Below are 15,527 nucleotides of genomic sequence, written 5' to 3'. Positions count from 1 at the left end.
ACAAAAACCAGAAAGACAGCTAAAATGAATCACTAACCTTTGATGATCTTCATCAGATGACACTCCCAGGACTCAATGTTACAAAATACATGTATGTTTTGTTCGATAAAGTTCATATTTATATCCATAAACCCCATTTTACATTGGCGCGTGATGTTCAGAAAATGTGTTCCCACCAAACCCTTCCGGTGAATCAGCACATCAATTTACAAAAATACTCATAAACGTTGATAAACTTTACAACAGTTATTGAAAGAATTATAGATATACTACTCCTTAATGCAACCGCTGTGTCAGATTTTAAAATAGCTATTCGGCGAAAGCACGTTTTTCAATATTCTGAGTTCAGAGCTCAGCCATCAAAGCAAGCTATACAGTTACCCGCCAAGTTCTGGAGTCAACTAAACTCAGAATTAGTATTATAAATCTTCCCTTACCTTGGCTGATCTTCGTCGGAATGCACTCCCAGGACTCCCACTTCCACAAGAAATGTTATTTTTGTTCAAAATACTCCATATTTATGTCCAAATACCTCAGTTTTGTTCGCGCGTTCAGGTCACTAATCCAAGGGCATAACGCGAGAGCGCAGAACCAGAGACGAAAAGTCAAATAGTTCCATTACCGTTCATAGAAACGTGTCAAACGATGTTTACAATCAATCCTTAAGGTCTTTTTAACATAAAACGTTGCTAATATTCCAACCGGACAATAGCGTATTCATTACAGAGGAAAAAGAAGGAAAGGCGCGCCAACGTGCCCGCGCAGTAAACAACTCACTGGTCCCAGGCAGTCCACTGATTGACTGAGCTCCTATTCTCTGCCCAGTAACAGTAGACGGATGAAACAAGTTTCTAAAGGCTGGTGACAGCCAATGGAAGCCTTAGGAAGTGCAAAATGACCCCACAGACACTGTAGTTTGAATAGAGATTAGATAGAAAAACTACAAGTCACTTCCTGGTTGGATTTTTTTCTCAGGTTTTTGCCTGCCATATGAGTTCTGTTATACTCACAGACATCATTCAAACAGTTGTAGAAACTTCAGACTGTTTTCTATCCAAATCGACTTATAATATGCATATCCTACGTTCTGAGCCCGAGTAGTAGGCAGTTTAATTTGGGCACGTCATTCATCCGAATTTCCGAATACTGCCCCGTCACTAAAAAGTTAACTAGTCTCTCAAAGCACTTCATGATGACAGATGTGAGTCATTTAGTTCACTTACCTTTGCCTTCTTGGGTACAGGAACAATGGTGGCCATCTTGAAGCATGTGGGGACAGCAGACTGGGATAGGGAACAATTGAATATATCCATAAACACACCAGCTAGCTCGTCTGCGCATGCTCTGAGGACGCAGTTAGGAATGCCGTCTGGGCCAGCAGCCTTGCGAGGGTTAACACGTTTAAATGTCTTACTCACGTCTGCCACAGAGAAGGAGAGGGGGGCCCACAGTCCTTGGTAGCGGGCCACGTCGGTGGCACTGTATTATCCTGAAAGCGGGAAAAGAAGGGGTTTAGTTTGTCTGGAATCAAGACATCGGTGTCTCTGACGTGGCTGGTTCTTTTTGTAGTCCGTAATTGCCTGTAGACCCTGCGACATACACTACCGTTAGAAAGTTTAGATTCACTTAGAAATGTCCTTGTTTTTGAAAGAAAACCACGTTTTTTTGTCCATTGAAATAACATAACATTGATCAAAAATACAGTGTAGATATTGTTAATATTGTCAATGACTATTGTAGCTGGAAACGGCAGATTTTTTATGGAACATCTACATAGGCGTACAGAGGCACATTATCAGCAACCATCACTCCTGTGTTCCAATGGCACGTTGTGTTAGCTAACCCAAGTTTATAATTTTAAAAGGATAATTGATTATTAGAAAACCCTTTTGCAATTATGTTAACACAGCTGAAATCTGTTGTCCTGATTAAAGAAGCAATAAAACTGGCCTTCTTCAGACTAGTTAGTATCTGGAGCATCAGCAGTTGTGGGTTCGATTACAGGCTCAAAATGGCCAGAAACAAATAACTTTCTTGTGAAACTCATCAGTCCATTCTTGTTCTGAGACAGGAAGGCTATTCCATGTGAAAAATTGGCAAGAAACTGAAGATCTCGTACAACGCTGTGTACTACTCCCTTCACAGAACAGCGCAAACTGGCTCTAACCAGAATAGAAAGAGGAGTGGGAGGCCCTGGTGCACAATTGAGCAAGAGGACAAGTACATTAGTGTCTAGTTTGAGAAACAGAAGCCTTCTATGCAGAGTTCCTCTGTCCAGCGTCAATGTTCTTTTGCCCATCTTAATCTTTTATTGGCCAGTCTGAGATATGTTTTTTTCTTTGCAACTCTGCCTAGAAGGCCAGCATCCCGGAGTCGCCTCTTCACTGTTGATGTTGAGACTGGTGTTTTGCGGGTACAATTTAATGAAGCTGCCAGTTGAGGACGTGTGTACTTTTCTTTCAAAAACAAGGACATTTCTAAGTGACTCCAAACTTTTGAACGGTAGTGTACATCTCGTGTCTGAGCCGTTGAATTGCGACTCCACTTTGCCCCCTTTATCGACATTTTGCTTGTTTGATTGCCTTGTTGAGGGAACAACTACACTGTTTATATTCGGCCATATTCCCAGTTACCTTTCCATGGTTAAATGCGATGGTTCGCGCTTTCAGTTTTCCGCGAATGCAGCCATCTATCCACGGTTTCAGGTTAGGGTAGGTTTTAATAGTCACAGTGTGTACAACATTTCCAATGCACTTCCTTATAAACTCACTCACAGAGTCAGCGTATAAATCAATGTTATTCTCTGAGGCTGCCCGGAGCATTTCCCAGTCCACGTGATCAAAACGATCTTGAAGCGTGGATTCCGACTGGAATTACAATATGCTTCCTGAATATTTGAGCAATTGCACAATGGTCTGTGAAGAGACTTCTCTGTTTTAACAAGCCATTCTGGAAAAACAGATAATTACTGTTTACAGCCTAGAATATTGTCATTATGGCATTTGCCTATTTTCAAGGTCTTTTTGCTAGGCAGTGTGTGTGATGAAAATTGGTTATTGCTGTCATAGCTTGAGGATGTGTCTGCGAGCTGTCATTATGCCTCCAAACTTTCCCTCCCTCTTTCATGCGGCAATCCCAAAGGAGCCTATGTCCTATTTAAAAACATATTAATGTGTTGGATAATATAACCAGCCACTCACATCAACTCAAAAGGGCCCTTCTGAGCCAATAACTTTAATTATCTTTATCTGGAACCACCCCATATAAAAAAGGACACAGACAAATATATAATTATAGTGTTTCTAAAGGATGTGTCTTGAGGTCAACCATTTTTAGCAGTCTGGTTGAAGACATGTTTGGCGCGGTCAGAAAGTCTACTCAGAGAGTTTGGTCCAGGTGTTTGGAGACAGAGAGTGTTGTGTGTTGGGAGGTCCAAACAGCTGACTGACTGCACCCCCCCCCCCCCCATTGAGTTGTCCAGCAGAGAGGATGTTGCCTGCGGCCCCATCTAACCCGCCCCATCTGCTGACATCGTCAGGGACCATAATCCTCTCCTGTAGCTACAGCTTCTGCGTATCCTGCCTTGAGCAGACCTGGAGGCCAGGAGGGCCAACCTGGCCCTGAGACCCTGCTGATGGAAAAGAAGCGGTTGTGCAGGTGTTGTAGGAGGATGGAGGAAAGAATGAAAGAGATGAGAAGTGATGTCATCATTGTCAGACAGGATCTGTAAGAGGCTGGTGAGGATCAGTAAGGATCAGTGTTAAGGAGAAAGCCAAGAACTTGCTTCCGGATCCAGAGCCTGCCTTGGGACCAGAAGCACTGATTTACAAATAAATATGTTATTGTTCTTAAGAATGAACTCTATTAAATAAAGATGGTATGGTCACATTTTTTTTAATGATGTAGTGCGGGGGCAAAAATAGAAAGGAGTGAGAGCAACCATAAATAGAGAATAATGGGCAATAATTTTATGAATAAGTCATTCATAACCTGTTTATAAGTAAGGTACTGTACAGTATGTACTATTAATAAATGACAAGTGTTACTGGATGTTGATTTGACAGTAAAACCAAACCGGCACTCTAAGGGCAAGGATCGACCAGCATGAAAACATCTGCCATCTGACAAAACGGACTAACTGAACCTTGCTCCCGAGGAATTGCTGCACTGATCAATGAATGAGTGTCTTACTAGCAAGTGATGTCCCACTTGACAGAACAATCAATAGCATTATTCCTGGCTAATAAGACAACGTTTCCCATGTCTGTTTGACAAGCCCTGACCAACTACAGAGCCAGAATAGGCACCTTTCCCTTTTCCCAGAATGGCTTGATAAAACAGAGAAGTCTCATCACAGACAATTGTGCAATTGCTCAAATATTCAGGAAGCATATTGAGATATTGTTGTACCATGTTGTTTAGTGCACTACTATGAGCTTACTTTTCTGTTGACTTGGAAAGTCAATGTGCACCGCATGTATGGTTTGGCTTTGGCCCTTTAAATTTTCAACATCCACATTGTATTTGAACCTTCTGATCTTCCAGCTAGGTGTTCACTCAGCCAATAACTGCCTTTTATGTTATTGTACATATTGAGATACAGATAAATCAATGTCCTGATAGTGAATATGACTTCATCTGGACATCTGAGACTTTTTCTTCCACTAACCCAGGAGGATCCTGCAGATCAATTAACAAGTGTGTTTTGTGGTGAGGTTTATAGGAAACACCTATTGGGAAGGCACAATGGAATGTTTGCATAATAAATGAAAAGACAAGGCACTGGCCATAGGCACTGCCCAAAAATGAACTAAAAAGAAATAGCCAATGCATTTTGCACAAACGAAAAATCTGTACCACTCCCCTTGTAAATATTTCCTAATCTTATTTGCCAATAACAGCAAGACAGACATAAACCTTCGGACGTAATAGTCAACTTGTTTCTCTTTCTATAGTTTTTTTTCAGAGGAACGGATGATCATGACTGACAGGCTGTTTGATGACAAGCAGTACATTTCAACCAACGAATCACCAACCATAAATAGATCGCTTCTTGAGTGCATTTGTTTATGGATTCATGATATATATTAATATCTTTAAGTAACCTATACCCTTCAACTTTGAATATAACATTAGATAATTCATTTTCCACCGGCACTTCATCAGAGATCACATTTTTATGTGAGGTAAAAAGGCACATGGAAAGGGATTTTTCAATCTTCATTATTAAATTAAAAGTGTGAATGGAGTGCAGGGGTCCAACAATAGCTTTCATTTTTGCCTTATTCGTCTTCAACTATTTAGTAGGGAAAGTGTTCCACTCAAGGATTGTTCAGGTTAATTTAAGTAGAAGTGCACCTCTTATTAGGTGGAAGTACAAAGTCCTTGTGCAATCATTCCCAATCACATTTGAATATAACATACAAATAAAAACAGTATTTGGTATGTTATATGATGATAACGACTATGGTTAAAATGCCATCATTGAATGATCTTACAAAACATCCATAGACTGTAGGCTAGGCTATGTGTTCTGTATGCAAAATAAAATTATGAACTTGGCTCCCTTACATATGTAAGATTTATAGATGTATCATAATTACATATTCATCAAAAATAATCTGAAGAGGGTTTTGTATCAAATAATGTTGGCTAAATGTTGTATCAGCTCATATCTTCTTCTCAAACTATAGTGTTGCAAAAACAATTACCACCTTCCCACTGGGCACACATGAAATGACGTTGAACCAATGTGGAATAGACGTTGAAATCTTGTCTGTGTCTGTGGGTTGTTCCTTAGAAGGTTGAGGATTATTTTTTAACTTTCAAGTACACTGAAAAAAAAATAACCGCACAATGCAAAGTTCATATAAGGAAATCAGTCAATTGAAATAAATGAATTAGGCACTAATCTATGAATTTCACACGAATGGGAATACAGATATGCATCTGTTGGTCACAGACACCTTTTTAAATTAGGGGCATGGTGGATCAGAAAACCAGTCAGTATCTGGTGTGACCACCACTTGCCTCAAGCAGCACAACACATCTCCTTCGCATAGAGTTGATCTGGCTGTTGATTGTGGCCTGTGGAATGTTGTCCCACTCCTCTTCAATGGCTGTGCGAAGTTGCTGGTTATTGGCTGGAACTGGAACACTCTGTGGTACACGATCCAGAGCACCCCAAACATCTTCAATGGGTGACATGTCTGGTGAGTATGCAGGCCATGGAAGAACTGGGACATTTTCAGCTTCCAGGATTGTGTGCAGATCCTTGCGACATGGGGCCATGTATTATCATGCTGAAACATGAGGTGATGGCAGCGGATGAATGTGACAACAATGGGCCTCAGAATTTTGCCATTGATCTAATGCAATTGTGTTCGTTGTCGGTAGCTTGTGTCTGCCCATACCACAACCCCACCGCCACCACGGGACACTCTGTTCATAACGTTGAAATCAGCAAACCGCTCACCCACACACGCTATCTGCCATCTGGCCGGTACATTTGAAACCAGGATTCATCCGTGAAGAGCACACTTCTCCAGCATGCCAGTGGCCATCGAAGGTAAGCATTTTCCCACTGAAGGCGGTTATGACGCCGAACTGCAGTCAGGTCAAGACCCTGGTAAAGGGCGACGTAAAGAGCTTCCCTGAGACGGTTTCTGACAGTTTGTGCAGAAATTATTTGGTTGTGTAAACAGTTTCATCAGCTGTCTGGGTGGCTGGTCTCAGACGATCCCGAAGGTGAAGAAGCCAGATGTGGAGGATGTGGAGGCTGGCGGGATTACACGTGGTCTGCGTTTGTGAGGCCGGTTGGACATACTGCCAAAATTCTCAAAAATGACATTTGAGGCGGCTTATGGTACAGAAATTAACATTAAATTCTCTGGTAACAGCTCTGGTGGACAGTCCTGCAGTAAGCATCCATGTTCCCTCGAGACTTGGGACATCTGTGGCATTGTGTTGTGACAAAACTGCACATTTTAGAGTGGCCTTTTATTGTCCCCAGCACAAGGTGCACCTGTGTAATCATCATGCTGTTTAATCATCTTCTTGATATGCCACACCTGTCAGGTGGATGGATTATTTGGGCAAAGGAAAAATGCTCACTAACAGGGATGTAAACAAATGTGAGAGAAATACGCTTCCTGTGTGTATGAAACATTTCTGGGATCTTTTACTTCAGCTCATGAAACATGGGACTAACACTGCACATGTTGCGTTTATATTTTTGTTCAGTGTAGATGCATTTATGGCCCATTTTACCTGGGCCCTGTCAAAAACAAATGAGGGTGCGAATCTGAAAAGGGGAGGAGTCATGTACAAGCAGAAAAATGATGGCCACAACCTGAAGATCCGAAAATGATGGAAGAGCAGAGCAGCGGTGGGGAGGAGACTTGCACAGTGGTAACCTTTTCAGCTGACTATGCTACGATGTTTAAAAATACCTTGACAACTAAGCAGGATAGCGGTGACTTTTCAGGTTTGACCTACCAATTTGCCTTTATTTCTTGTGACACCCAATACGTTTAAACGATGGATATGTAGGCTTTTGAGATGGTTTTATTTTCATACAGATGAGAAAGTGAAAGAGAGAAAAGAGGAATGTCTTACCAAAAATAACAAGGTCAGTTTGGGGTTTCATCTTCTGCATCTCTCAATAGTATAGGTAGCTATTTCACAAAATAAACAAAATGAATCAGTTGTATCATTCAGCAGTGTCATATTTAACGTTATTTCCTAAATGATTAGTCTCTTTCATTACCATCCATTCTAAAGACTAACTTAGCTAGCACACTCCTCGATTAGACTGCATCTTCTCAACGGAAGGTTAACATCAGTGGTCATACTTCGTTTCTCGTCAACATCTTCAAATAATGGATGGAAACGGAAGAAAATAGGCCACACGTTCGTATTTTGCATTGAATTGATTGTCTACATCGATTTCATAACTAACCTAGTTAGCTAACTACTTTGGGCAAGATAGGGTTTTAGTGTAGCTTGAGCCTACCTAGGTCGAGCACACGACTAGCTGGCTAAAAGAGTGAGCCTTTTTCTGCGTATAACAGGTGCATCTCTCGCTTGAGCGCTGTTGTCTGCTTGGAATTATTATCCTAATCCTTTATTACAAATCCTTTATTACAAATCTTTGCTACCAAAACAATCCTTTCATGTTCGAAAATGCATTTTTCACCGATAAACGATTGACGTTTTGCAAGTGTTTAGCTAGCTAACGTTATAATGTTGAAGTCTAAAAAGGAAGCTAGCTAGTTAGCAATGTGTAGCTTGCGAACAGTTGACGCGAATCGGGGCAAGCAGGGCCCTCCTTTGTAATGACAGATACTTATTATTTGTGTATCTGGACTATTTCGAGAATTCAATGTTAAATAACTTATTCTACTAACATGGCCTAATTTTGTAGCTATGTTAGCTGTTTGCCAGTTCTGTGAATATAGGGTTATTGCTAGCTATATGAATATATACTTATTTAAGTAACGTTGGCTACTTATTTTTAGCGCGCATATTTTGCATAGCGGGGGGGCTTTATTTATTTGACCTAGACTCGTTTAGCTAGCTAGATATTAAATGTAGGACTAGTTAGCTACATTGTCTCACCCTGCAGCTAACCGTTTGGCTTTCAGACCTGGGATGTATTCATTACGGCAATTCTGTTGCCAAACGCTTCATAAACGGAACGAAACGGGGAGGGATTTACGCTAATTTGTCCAGTAGAATCTCTCGTTTTAGTTGAACGTTTTTCAACCGTTTGGATTCATGCCCCTGATCAGCTCAAGTAGCTAGCTAAATCAGTTGAGTTCTCTCTAACTCTGTTTTATTGGCTATATTGTCTTACAATTTGAATCGCATGACACTGCTGCTTGGATTTCGCAGCAATATTAGTTTACTTTCACCTCTTTTAAAGGTAGCTTACCTACCCCCTATGTCAAGGTCAACATTGATAAGCCTACTTACTACTAACTAGCTAAATTACTTGCAACTAGCTAGTTGTTCAATGGTTGGGGTCTGACTGGTTAACTTCATAGAGAGGGATTGGGAACATCCAGTCATCTGAGATTGCAAGGCAAACTTGTCTAGTGGAAATATTTAATATTCAGATGTACATTTGTGTACATCTGTGTTATCCAATGGCTGCTTTGGTGGATGTGGGATATGTCAATTCAATTTGCTCTTAATGCCACTGCATTTGAGGCCCAATTATTTTTATTGTTTTAAATTATTTCCCAATGTACAGGTCATATAACAGGCAAATAATTGTAAAGGGGAATGAAGCATAGAATTGAATGTAAACTCTTCTTCCTTGGTAGGAACTGTATGGAGCAGACACTGTCTATATGAGGATGAACAGAGCTACACTATTCTGACTGCAAATATACAGTAGGTAGGAAATCATTGGCATGGTAATAACATTTGCTTTACCTTACACAAGACATTGAAGGCCTAACATGATTATTTGCGCAGCCCCAAGGCCTTATTCAAATGATTAAAAAAAACGTGTTTTTAGTTTGAACCCTTTGTTTTATGTTATTGTATGAGGCTCTATATTCACAGTTTGGTTGTGATTTAGGCGACTGACAAACCTTCTCAAGATTACAACTTTCCCTGATTGCAACTTTGCCAAACTTGAAATCTTCGAAGTATCAATTTTATAAAGCTTCCAGAGGACGTTCTTTCTTAGGCCTATATCATCAAGGCCTATTAGTTGGAGGATGTGTGTTACTCTATAGTGAAGGTGTTGAATTTAAAGCCCCTGCTGTTTAACAGATGGCCTAACTGAGGCTTCTAACTGAGGCTTCCAACTAGGGCCTATGTCAATGATCTATGTTCTCAGGAATGGCTGTTGGATATAGGCTGAAAAGAGATGCACTTGTTTTAGGAGAACAGACAGACACAATAGACACGAGTTAAAATCTACTCAAGTCTTTACAATTTGGTGTAACACGTCTGACTCCTTATGAAATTCACTGCTTTTGTGTTTGTTTTGATTGCATCATATTCCTCCTTGCTATTGCACTGTAGTTACGTATGGTGCGAACAGCAACACATAAAATACTTTTCTTGCTTGTTTAGGAAATGAGCTTTGAAATCCATCCTTAGTTTGAACACATGATTGAATCATGTTCAGGAAATGGGAACATGATAGAATCTAGGCCACAATGACTAGAGCGCTCGCTTTGATGCATACTGTGGCACAAAGAGCTTTTTGCATGTAGAGCATTGCAAGGTGTATTAGCTAAACAAAATAGAAACACTTTTATGTAAAAATGGCAGGCGTGTTTTACTTGTTTGTGCTCTTACATTTTAAGTAAAGGGAAGTGAATTGGATGATTGAGTCTAACAGTCCATAATGTAGGCCTAGGCCTGTTTTTTTTTTTTTTTTTTTTTTTTAAATTAACAGCCTCTTCGAATGTAGGCCCTACCAGTTTGCCAGCTTGGCCTTGTCTCTTTCAAGGAGGCAACTTTAGAAACCTATAGAAAGCATGACTACTGTGTTTCTATTCAGACTGCTCTGAGTCAGGGGCTCCTAGCAGAAGAGAGGAGAGAGCCTCATGCGGGGAGTGTATCGGGAGAGTGCAGATTAGAATCATTTCTGATGGTTTGATTGGGATCTGTAGCCTACTTCTGCATGTCTCAACATGGTTAAGGAGTAAGGCATCGGTGGGCCAAAAAAACAAGCCATCTACTGGTCAAACAAATGGTTAACAATCTTCTCAAGTTGAAAAGCAGATGACTGACAACTCAGTCTAATAGACATTTAAGAACTTGCCAATTGCTTCAAATTATGCTTCATCAACAAATGTATCCTTGCCTTGTAGCGGTACATTTTTGAGTAAGCCATGCATTTGAGATGGTGTTGTGTCTGCATCCAGCAAGGCAGATTAGCTGCAGGATAGTGCAGATCGAAGGAACCCTGTGGATGGGGCTTAATTTAACTTTCCAGTTTACCCAGCTGGTGATCTAGTCATAACAATCCCATTCTATGGCAAAAACACTAGTGCTTGCTGCTGGTAATGGTCTATCTACCTCTGTAAAGATATCCATCTCTATCTACCTCTGTAAAGATATCCATCTCTATCTACCTCTGTAAAGATATCCATCTCTATCTACCTCTGTAAAGATATCCATCTCTATCTACCTCTGTAAAGATATCCATCTCTATCTACCTCTGTAAAGATATCCATCTCTATCTACCTCTGTAAAGATATCCATCTCTATCTACCTCTGTAAAGATATCCATCTCTATCTACCTCTGTAAAGATATCCATCTCTATCTACCTCTGTAAAGATATCCATCTCTATCTACCTCTGTAAAGATATCCATCTCTACTTACCTCTGTAAAGATATACATCCATCAAAAAGTGTAGAAGTAAGAGATGGTGCCCGACTGAGATTAAAGGTATGATATATTGAATAAATAAAAGCACGAAAACGTTAAACTTTTCATTCCATGCTCAAATGATCGGCTCTCATCTTTGACTGTAGACTGAATCACTATGAGTGAAGGCTCCCTTGGAAAGCACTTAGCCCTAATTTTAGATGATTTGCTGCCTTTGCATCTAAGTTGAGGTTCTGCCATCGATCGCGTCTGATAGCGACAGCAATGTGATGACAGCGTTTGGCCTCTGAGCAGCGTTGGCCGGGCTGGCGGAGAAGGGGTCAACAGACCAGGGATCTCTTTTAATTTCTTTATAGAAACTGAATGATGTTGACAGGTGTTTTAAAAGGGGGAGAAAATGCTTAGATGCATTGTATCCTAATCCTCATCAGTTTCCTTTTATGAAGGGACAATGAATATTGGATCTAATAGATATAATATATATATATGTGTATATGTATATATATGTATGTATATATATATATATATATGTATATATGTGTATATATATGTGTATATGTATATATATATATATATATATATGTGTATATGTATATATATATATATATATGTCTCTGGTGCTGAACTTTCTCCTTTAATTAGCAACCAGGCAATAACAGCTGTCAGAGTTGTAAAGAGTAGGTTTACTTTTCCCCAATAGGCCATGTAAATGCTCTTTTCTATGCAAATTTTCCTCCTAAAGATGGTTTGTTATAGTTCTGATGAGCTGACGTCACAGCCTAGCTTGCTTAGCATTAGGATTCCAGGCGATTGGCCGACCCTGGGCTGCCTGTCTCAGCACTACAGGATTGGGGTTGGCACAGTCGAGGCTCTAATTCCCACCCCCAGGGCACCTAATTAAAACTTACAACCAAGACAAATGACCTATGACTCTGTCTGCCGTTTCACGAGAACTGCTATTCTAAAAACTCCATGACATGCAAAGAGGAGATCAGTGGGAGATCAACATACCCTCTTACCAAATGATTATGGCACTTGAAATGTTTCGATTTTCTCAGTCAGTATCGTAATACTACTTTTTGCTTGGTCTTCTGTATTTTTTTCACACTTGCTTGTACTTAATCTATTGTTTTAGATTCTGCTTGTTCATTTAGTCAGACCTCCCATTAGATTGCTAGTTTATCATTACTGTGACAAAGGCAAAAACAAACTTGTACATATGTAAATATACTCGTAAATATGTTTTAGCTCTCAGTTTTGCCCGTCGTTTGTTTTGTTGTCATTGATACATTCATGGGCCATTGCATTGAAATATTGTTGGCAAAAGTTTCTTTCTTACTCTCTAAAAAATCTGTAAAACGAAACCCTGAATATCTGCTGAATATTTTCTTTGTTATTATACAGTTGAAAAAGGTCACGCATGAGAGGTCTTTTGAAGGCAAATAATGCTTGATGAGTTTATTAATTTAAAAAACTATCAGATTCTTACATGAGTTGATTCTCTTTCTTTGCAGTGGCTGACTAACATGGCTGACTAACTACCTGCCACGGACTCTTCATGGATAATAGAGGAAAACAACAAAGGAAACACAAAATAAAACCTCATTAATTATCAACAAAGACATTAAACACCCAGAAATAATAACCCACCATCACTTTGACTTCCAGTGCATGTGGCCCTGAAATAGTCCTAAGAGAGGAGGTGGGGAACACATAGGCCTACCACTATGCACTGTAAACAGAGAGGCTGGGACTGTGGAGGTGTCGGGAGAACCAGGCCTCCAGGCAGAACTATCCCCCTGGTGCTGGGTGTCCTGGTGGCTCTGGTCCAGGGCACTGTACCTGGGGGACCGGTAGTGGAGGGCCTGGGGGAGATGGTGTTGGTGGACCTGGAAGCATCCATGCACTCCTCTGTCCTCTCCGACTTGAATGCTGCAGCCTCTGTCACAGAGGGACCTTCCATGGGTATCCCAGAATCCCTGGCTGCGGTCACAGAGGTGGCTCCTGTAGGCATCCCAGACTCTTCAGCGGTGGTGGGCCAGGGGTTCCAGTTGAGGATTCCACCCAGGTTGACGAATGGCAGTTGTAATGTTCAGGTAAGCACTCATGAGTAGGATGTTACTACCAAATAGAATTACTAAGACGTTCCTATTAAATTACTAGAGGTGCTATTGTTATGTAGTAGGTAGTGTAGTGTTCGCACACAGGTAGGCAACACACTATCTAGGTAACACTTCCACACTTGATCCCAGGTGGCAGCAGCTGGGTCCGGGGGTTGCCAAGGTTTGATTAAAGGGATACTTCAGGATTTTGGCAATGAGGCCCTTTATCTACTTCGCCAGAGTCCGATGAACTTGTGGATAGAATTTTTATGTGTATGCGTGCAGTTTGAAGGAAGTTGCTACACGCTAATGCTAGTTAGCATTGGCTCGTGAAACTACCTCTAACTTCCTTCATACTGGACACAGAGACATAAAAATGGTATCCACGAGTTCATCTGACTCTGGGGAAGTAGATAATTGCCAAAATCCCAAAGTGTCCCTTTTAAGCACAGGTCACATTTCAGTTGAAGGCATTCAGTTGTACAACTGACTAGGTATTTCCCTTTCCGCCATTTTAACGTGGTTGTCAGTCAGTGACCCAGTTTGCAAGCCATTTCATGGCCATTAGGCATTTAGTTCGTTTTTTGAGTCTTTAGTTTGGGCATGCCTTTTTGTATTTTTCCTTTTTTGTACGTATTTATGTTTCGTCACCGTCTGAACAATAGTAATCCTCTTGGACTGGCCGACCAAGGTCAAGAGAGACAGAGCTGGACCAGTAGCGGTGCTAGGGAAAATCACAGAAGAAGCCAAGTAAAAAATCCATATTACAACCTATGTTGTGATAATTGTGTTGTTTGCTCTATAACCCATTAGTTCATACGCCAGCGTGACATACAATAAGGCCGTGACAACAAAAAGACAACAGTCACACACTGGCGGAATAAATTCAACTACACATACGTTTGTTTCATTAATAACCAGAGAGCAATGTCTGTCCGGTGATGTCCACAAAGTAAATATTGCAAGTAACAAACAGTTTATATGACCTGCAACATGGTCAAGCAAGCTAATATTTGATAGTTTACCTAACAACTACTGATTTAGAACCACGGCGTTACCACAAGTCAGGACAAAGACAACAGGAGCACTGCCTCCACTATTTCAGCCCCAATTCTAACTTAAACATTTTTAACATCATCAAATAAACAAGGTTAAGCATTCAGACCCCTTTCACCTTTTCCACACTCCTGGTTGTCTTGGCTGTGTGCTTAGGGTCGTGTCCTGTTAGAAGGTGAACCCCAGTCTGAGGTCCTGAGCTCTCTGGCAGCGGCAGGTTTACATCAAGGATCTTTCTGTACTTTACTCTGTTCATCTTTCCCTCGATCCTGCCTAGTCTCCCAGTCCCTGCCGCTGAAAACCATCACCACAGCATGATGCTGCCACCACCATGTTTCACCTTAGGGAAGCTTGGCATTCAGGCCAAAGAGTTCAATCTTGGTATCAGACCAGAGAAACTTGTTTCTCATGCTCTGAGAGTCCTTTAGGTGCCTTTTGGAAACACCAAGTGGGCTGTCATGTGCCTTTTACTGAGGAGTGGTTTCCGTCTGGCTACTCTACCATAATGGCCTGATTGGTGGAGTGCTGCAGAGATGGTTGTCCTTCTGTAAGGTTTTCTCATCTCCACGGAGGAACTCTGGAGCTCCTTCACAGTGACCATCGGGTTCTAGGTCACCTCCCTGACCAAGGCCCTTCACCCCCGATTGTTCAGTTTGGCCGGGCTGCCAGTTCTAGGAAGAGTCTTGGTGGTTCCAAACTTCTTCCATTTAAGAATGATGGAGGCCGCTGTGTTCTTGAGGACCTTCAATGCTGCAGAATTATTTTGGTATCCTTCCCAAGATCTGTGCCTTGACACAATCCTGTCTCGGAACTCTACGGACATTTCCTTCTACCTCGGCTTTTGTTTTTGCACTGACATCTGCGGGACCTTATCTAGATAGGTGTGTGCCTTTCCAGTTAACCTCTTACATCTAGACGTTCTGCTAGCGGAACACCGCTCCAATATCCAATGATTGGGCGTGGCGCGAAATACAAACTCCTCGAAAATCCGAAAACTTCCATTTTTCAA

The 15,527-nt window shown here is 41.1% G+C and overlaps 1 protein-coding gene across 12 annotated transcripts in view; it reads left to right on the top strand.

Moving 5' to 3' along the window:
• Positions 1–7,308: 7,308 nt before the first annotated feature.
• The window catches only part of LOC115166310 (dystroglycan-like), a 32,534-nt gene continuing 24,315 nt past the window's right edge, over positions 7,309–15,527 (top strand). Inside the window, exons 1-3 of one of the 12 annotated variants that reach the window (XM_029720206.1) lie at positions 7,309–7,410; positions 9,330–9,399; positions 12,875–13,456. In XM_029720206.1, coding sequence (XP_029576066.1) covers positions 13,088–13,456 — 369 coding nt within the window. In that variant the 5' untranslated portion in view covers positions 7,309–7,410; positions 9,330–9,399; positions 12,875–13,087. The other 11 variants (XM_029720204.1, XM_029720199.1, XM_029720201.1 and 8 more) reach the window with 11 other exon arrangements.

Source organism: Salmo trutta, chromosome 28 (assembly GCF_901001165.1).
Source record: "Salmo trutta chromosome 28, fSalTru1.1, whole genome shotgun sequence".
NCBI classification, from domain to species: domain Eukaryota; kingdom Metazoa; phylum Chordata; class Actinopteri; order Salmoniformes; family Salmonidae; genus Salmo; species Salmo trutta.
The sequence above is the reverse complement of the archived record's forward strand: the minus strand, read 5'-3'. Positions and strand labels throughout refer to the sequence as shown.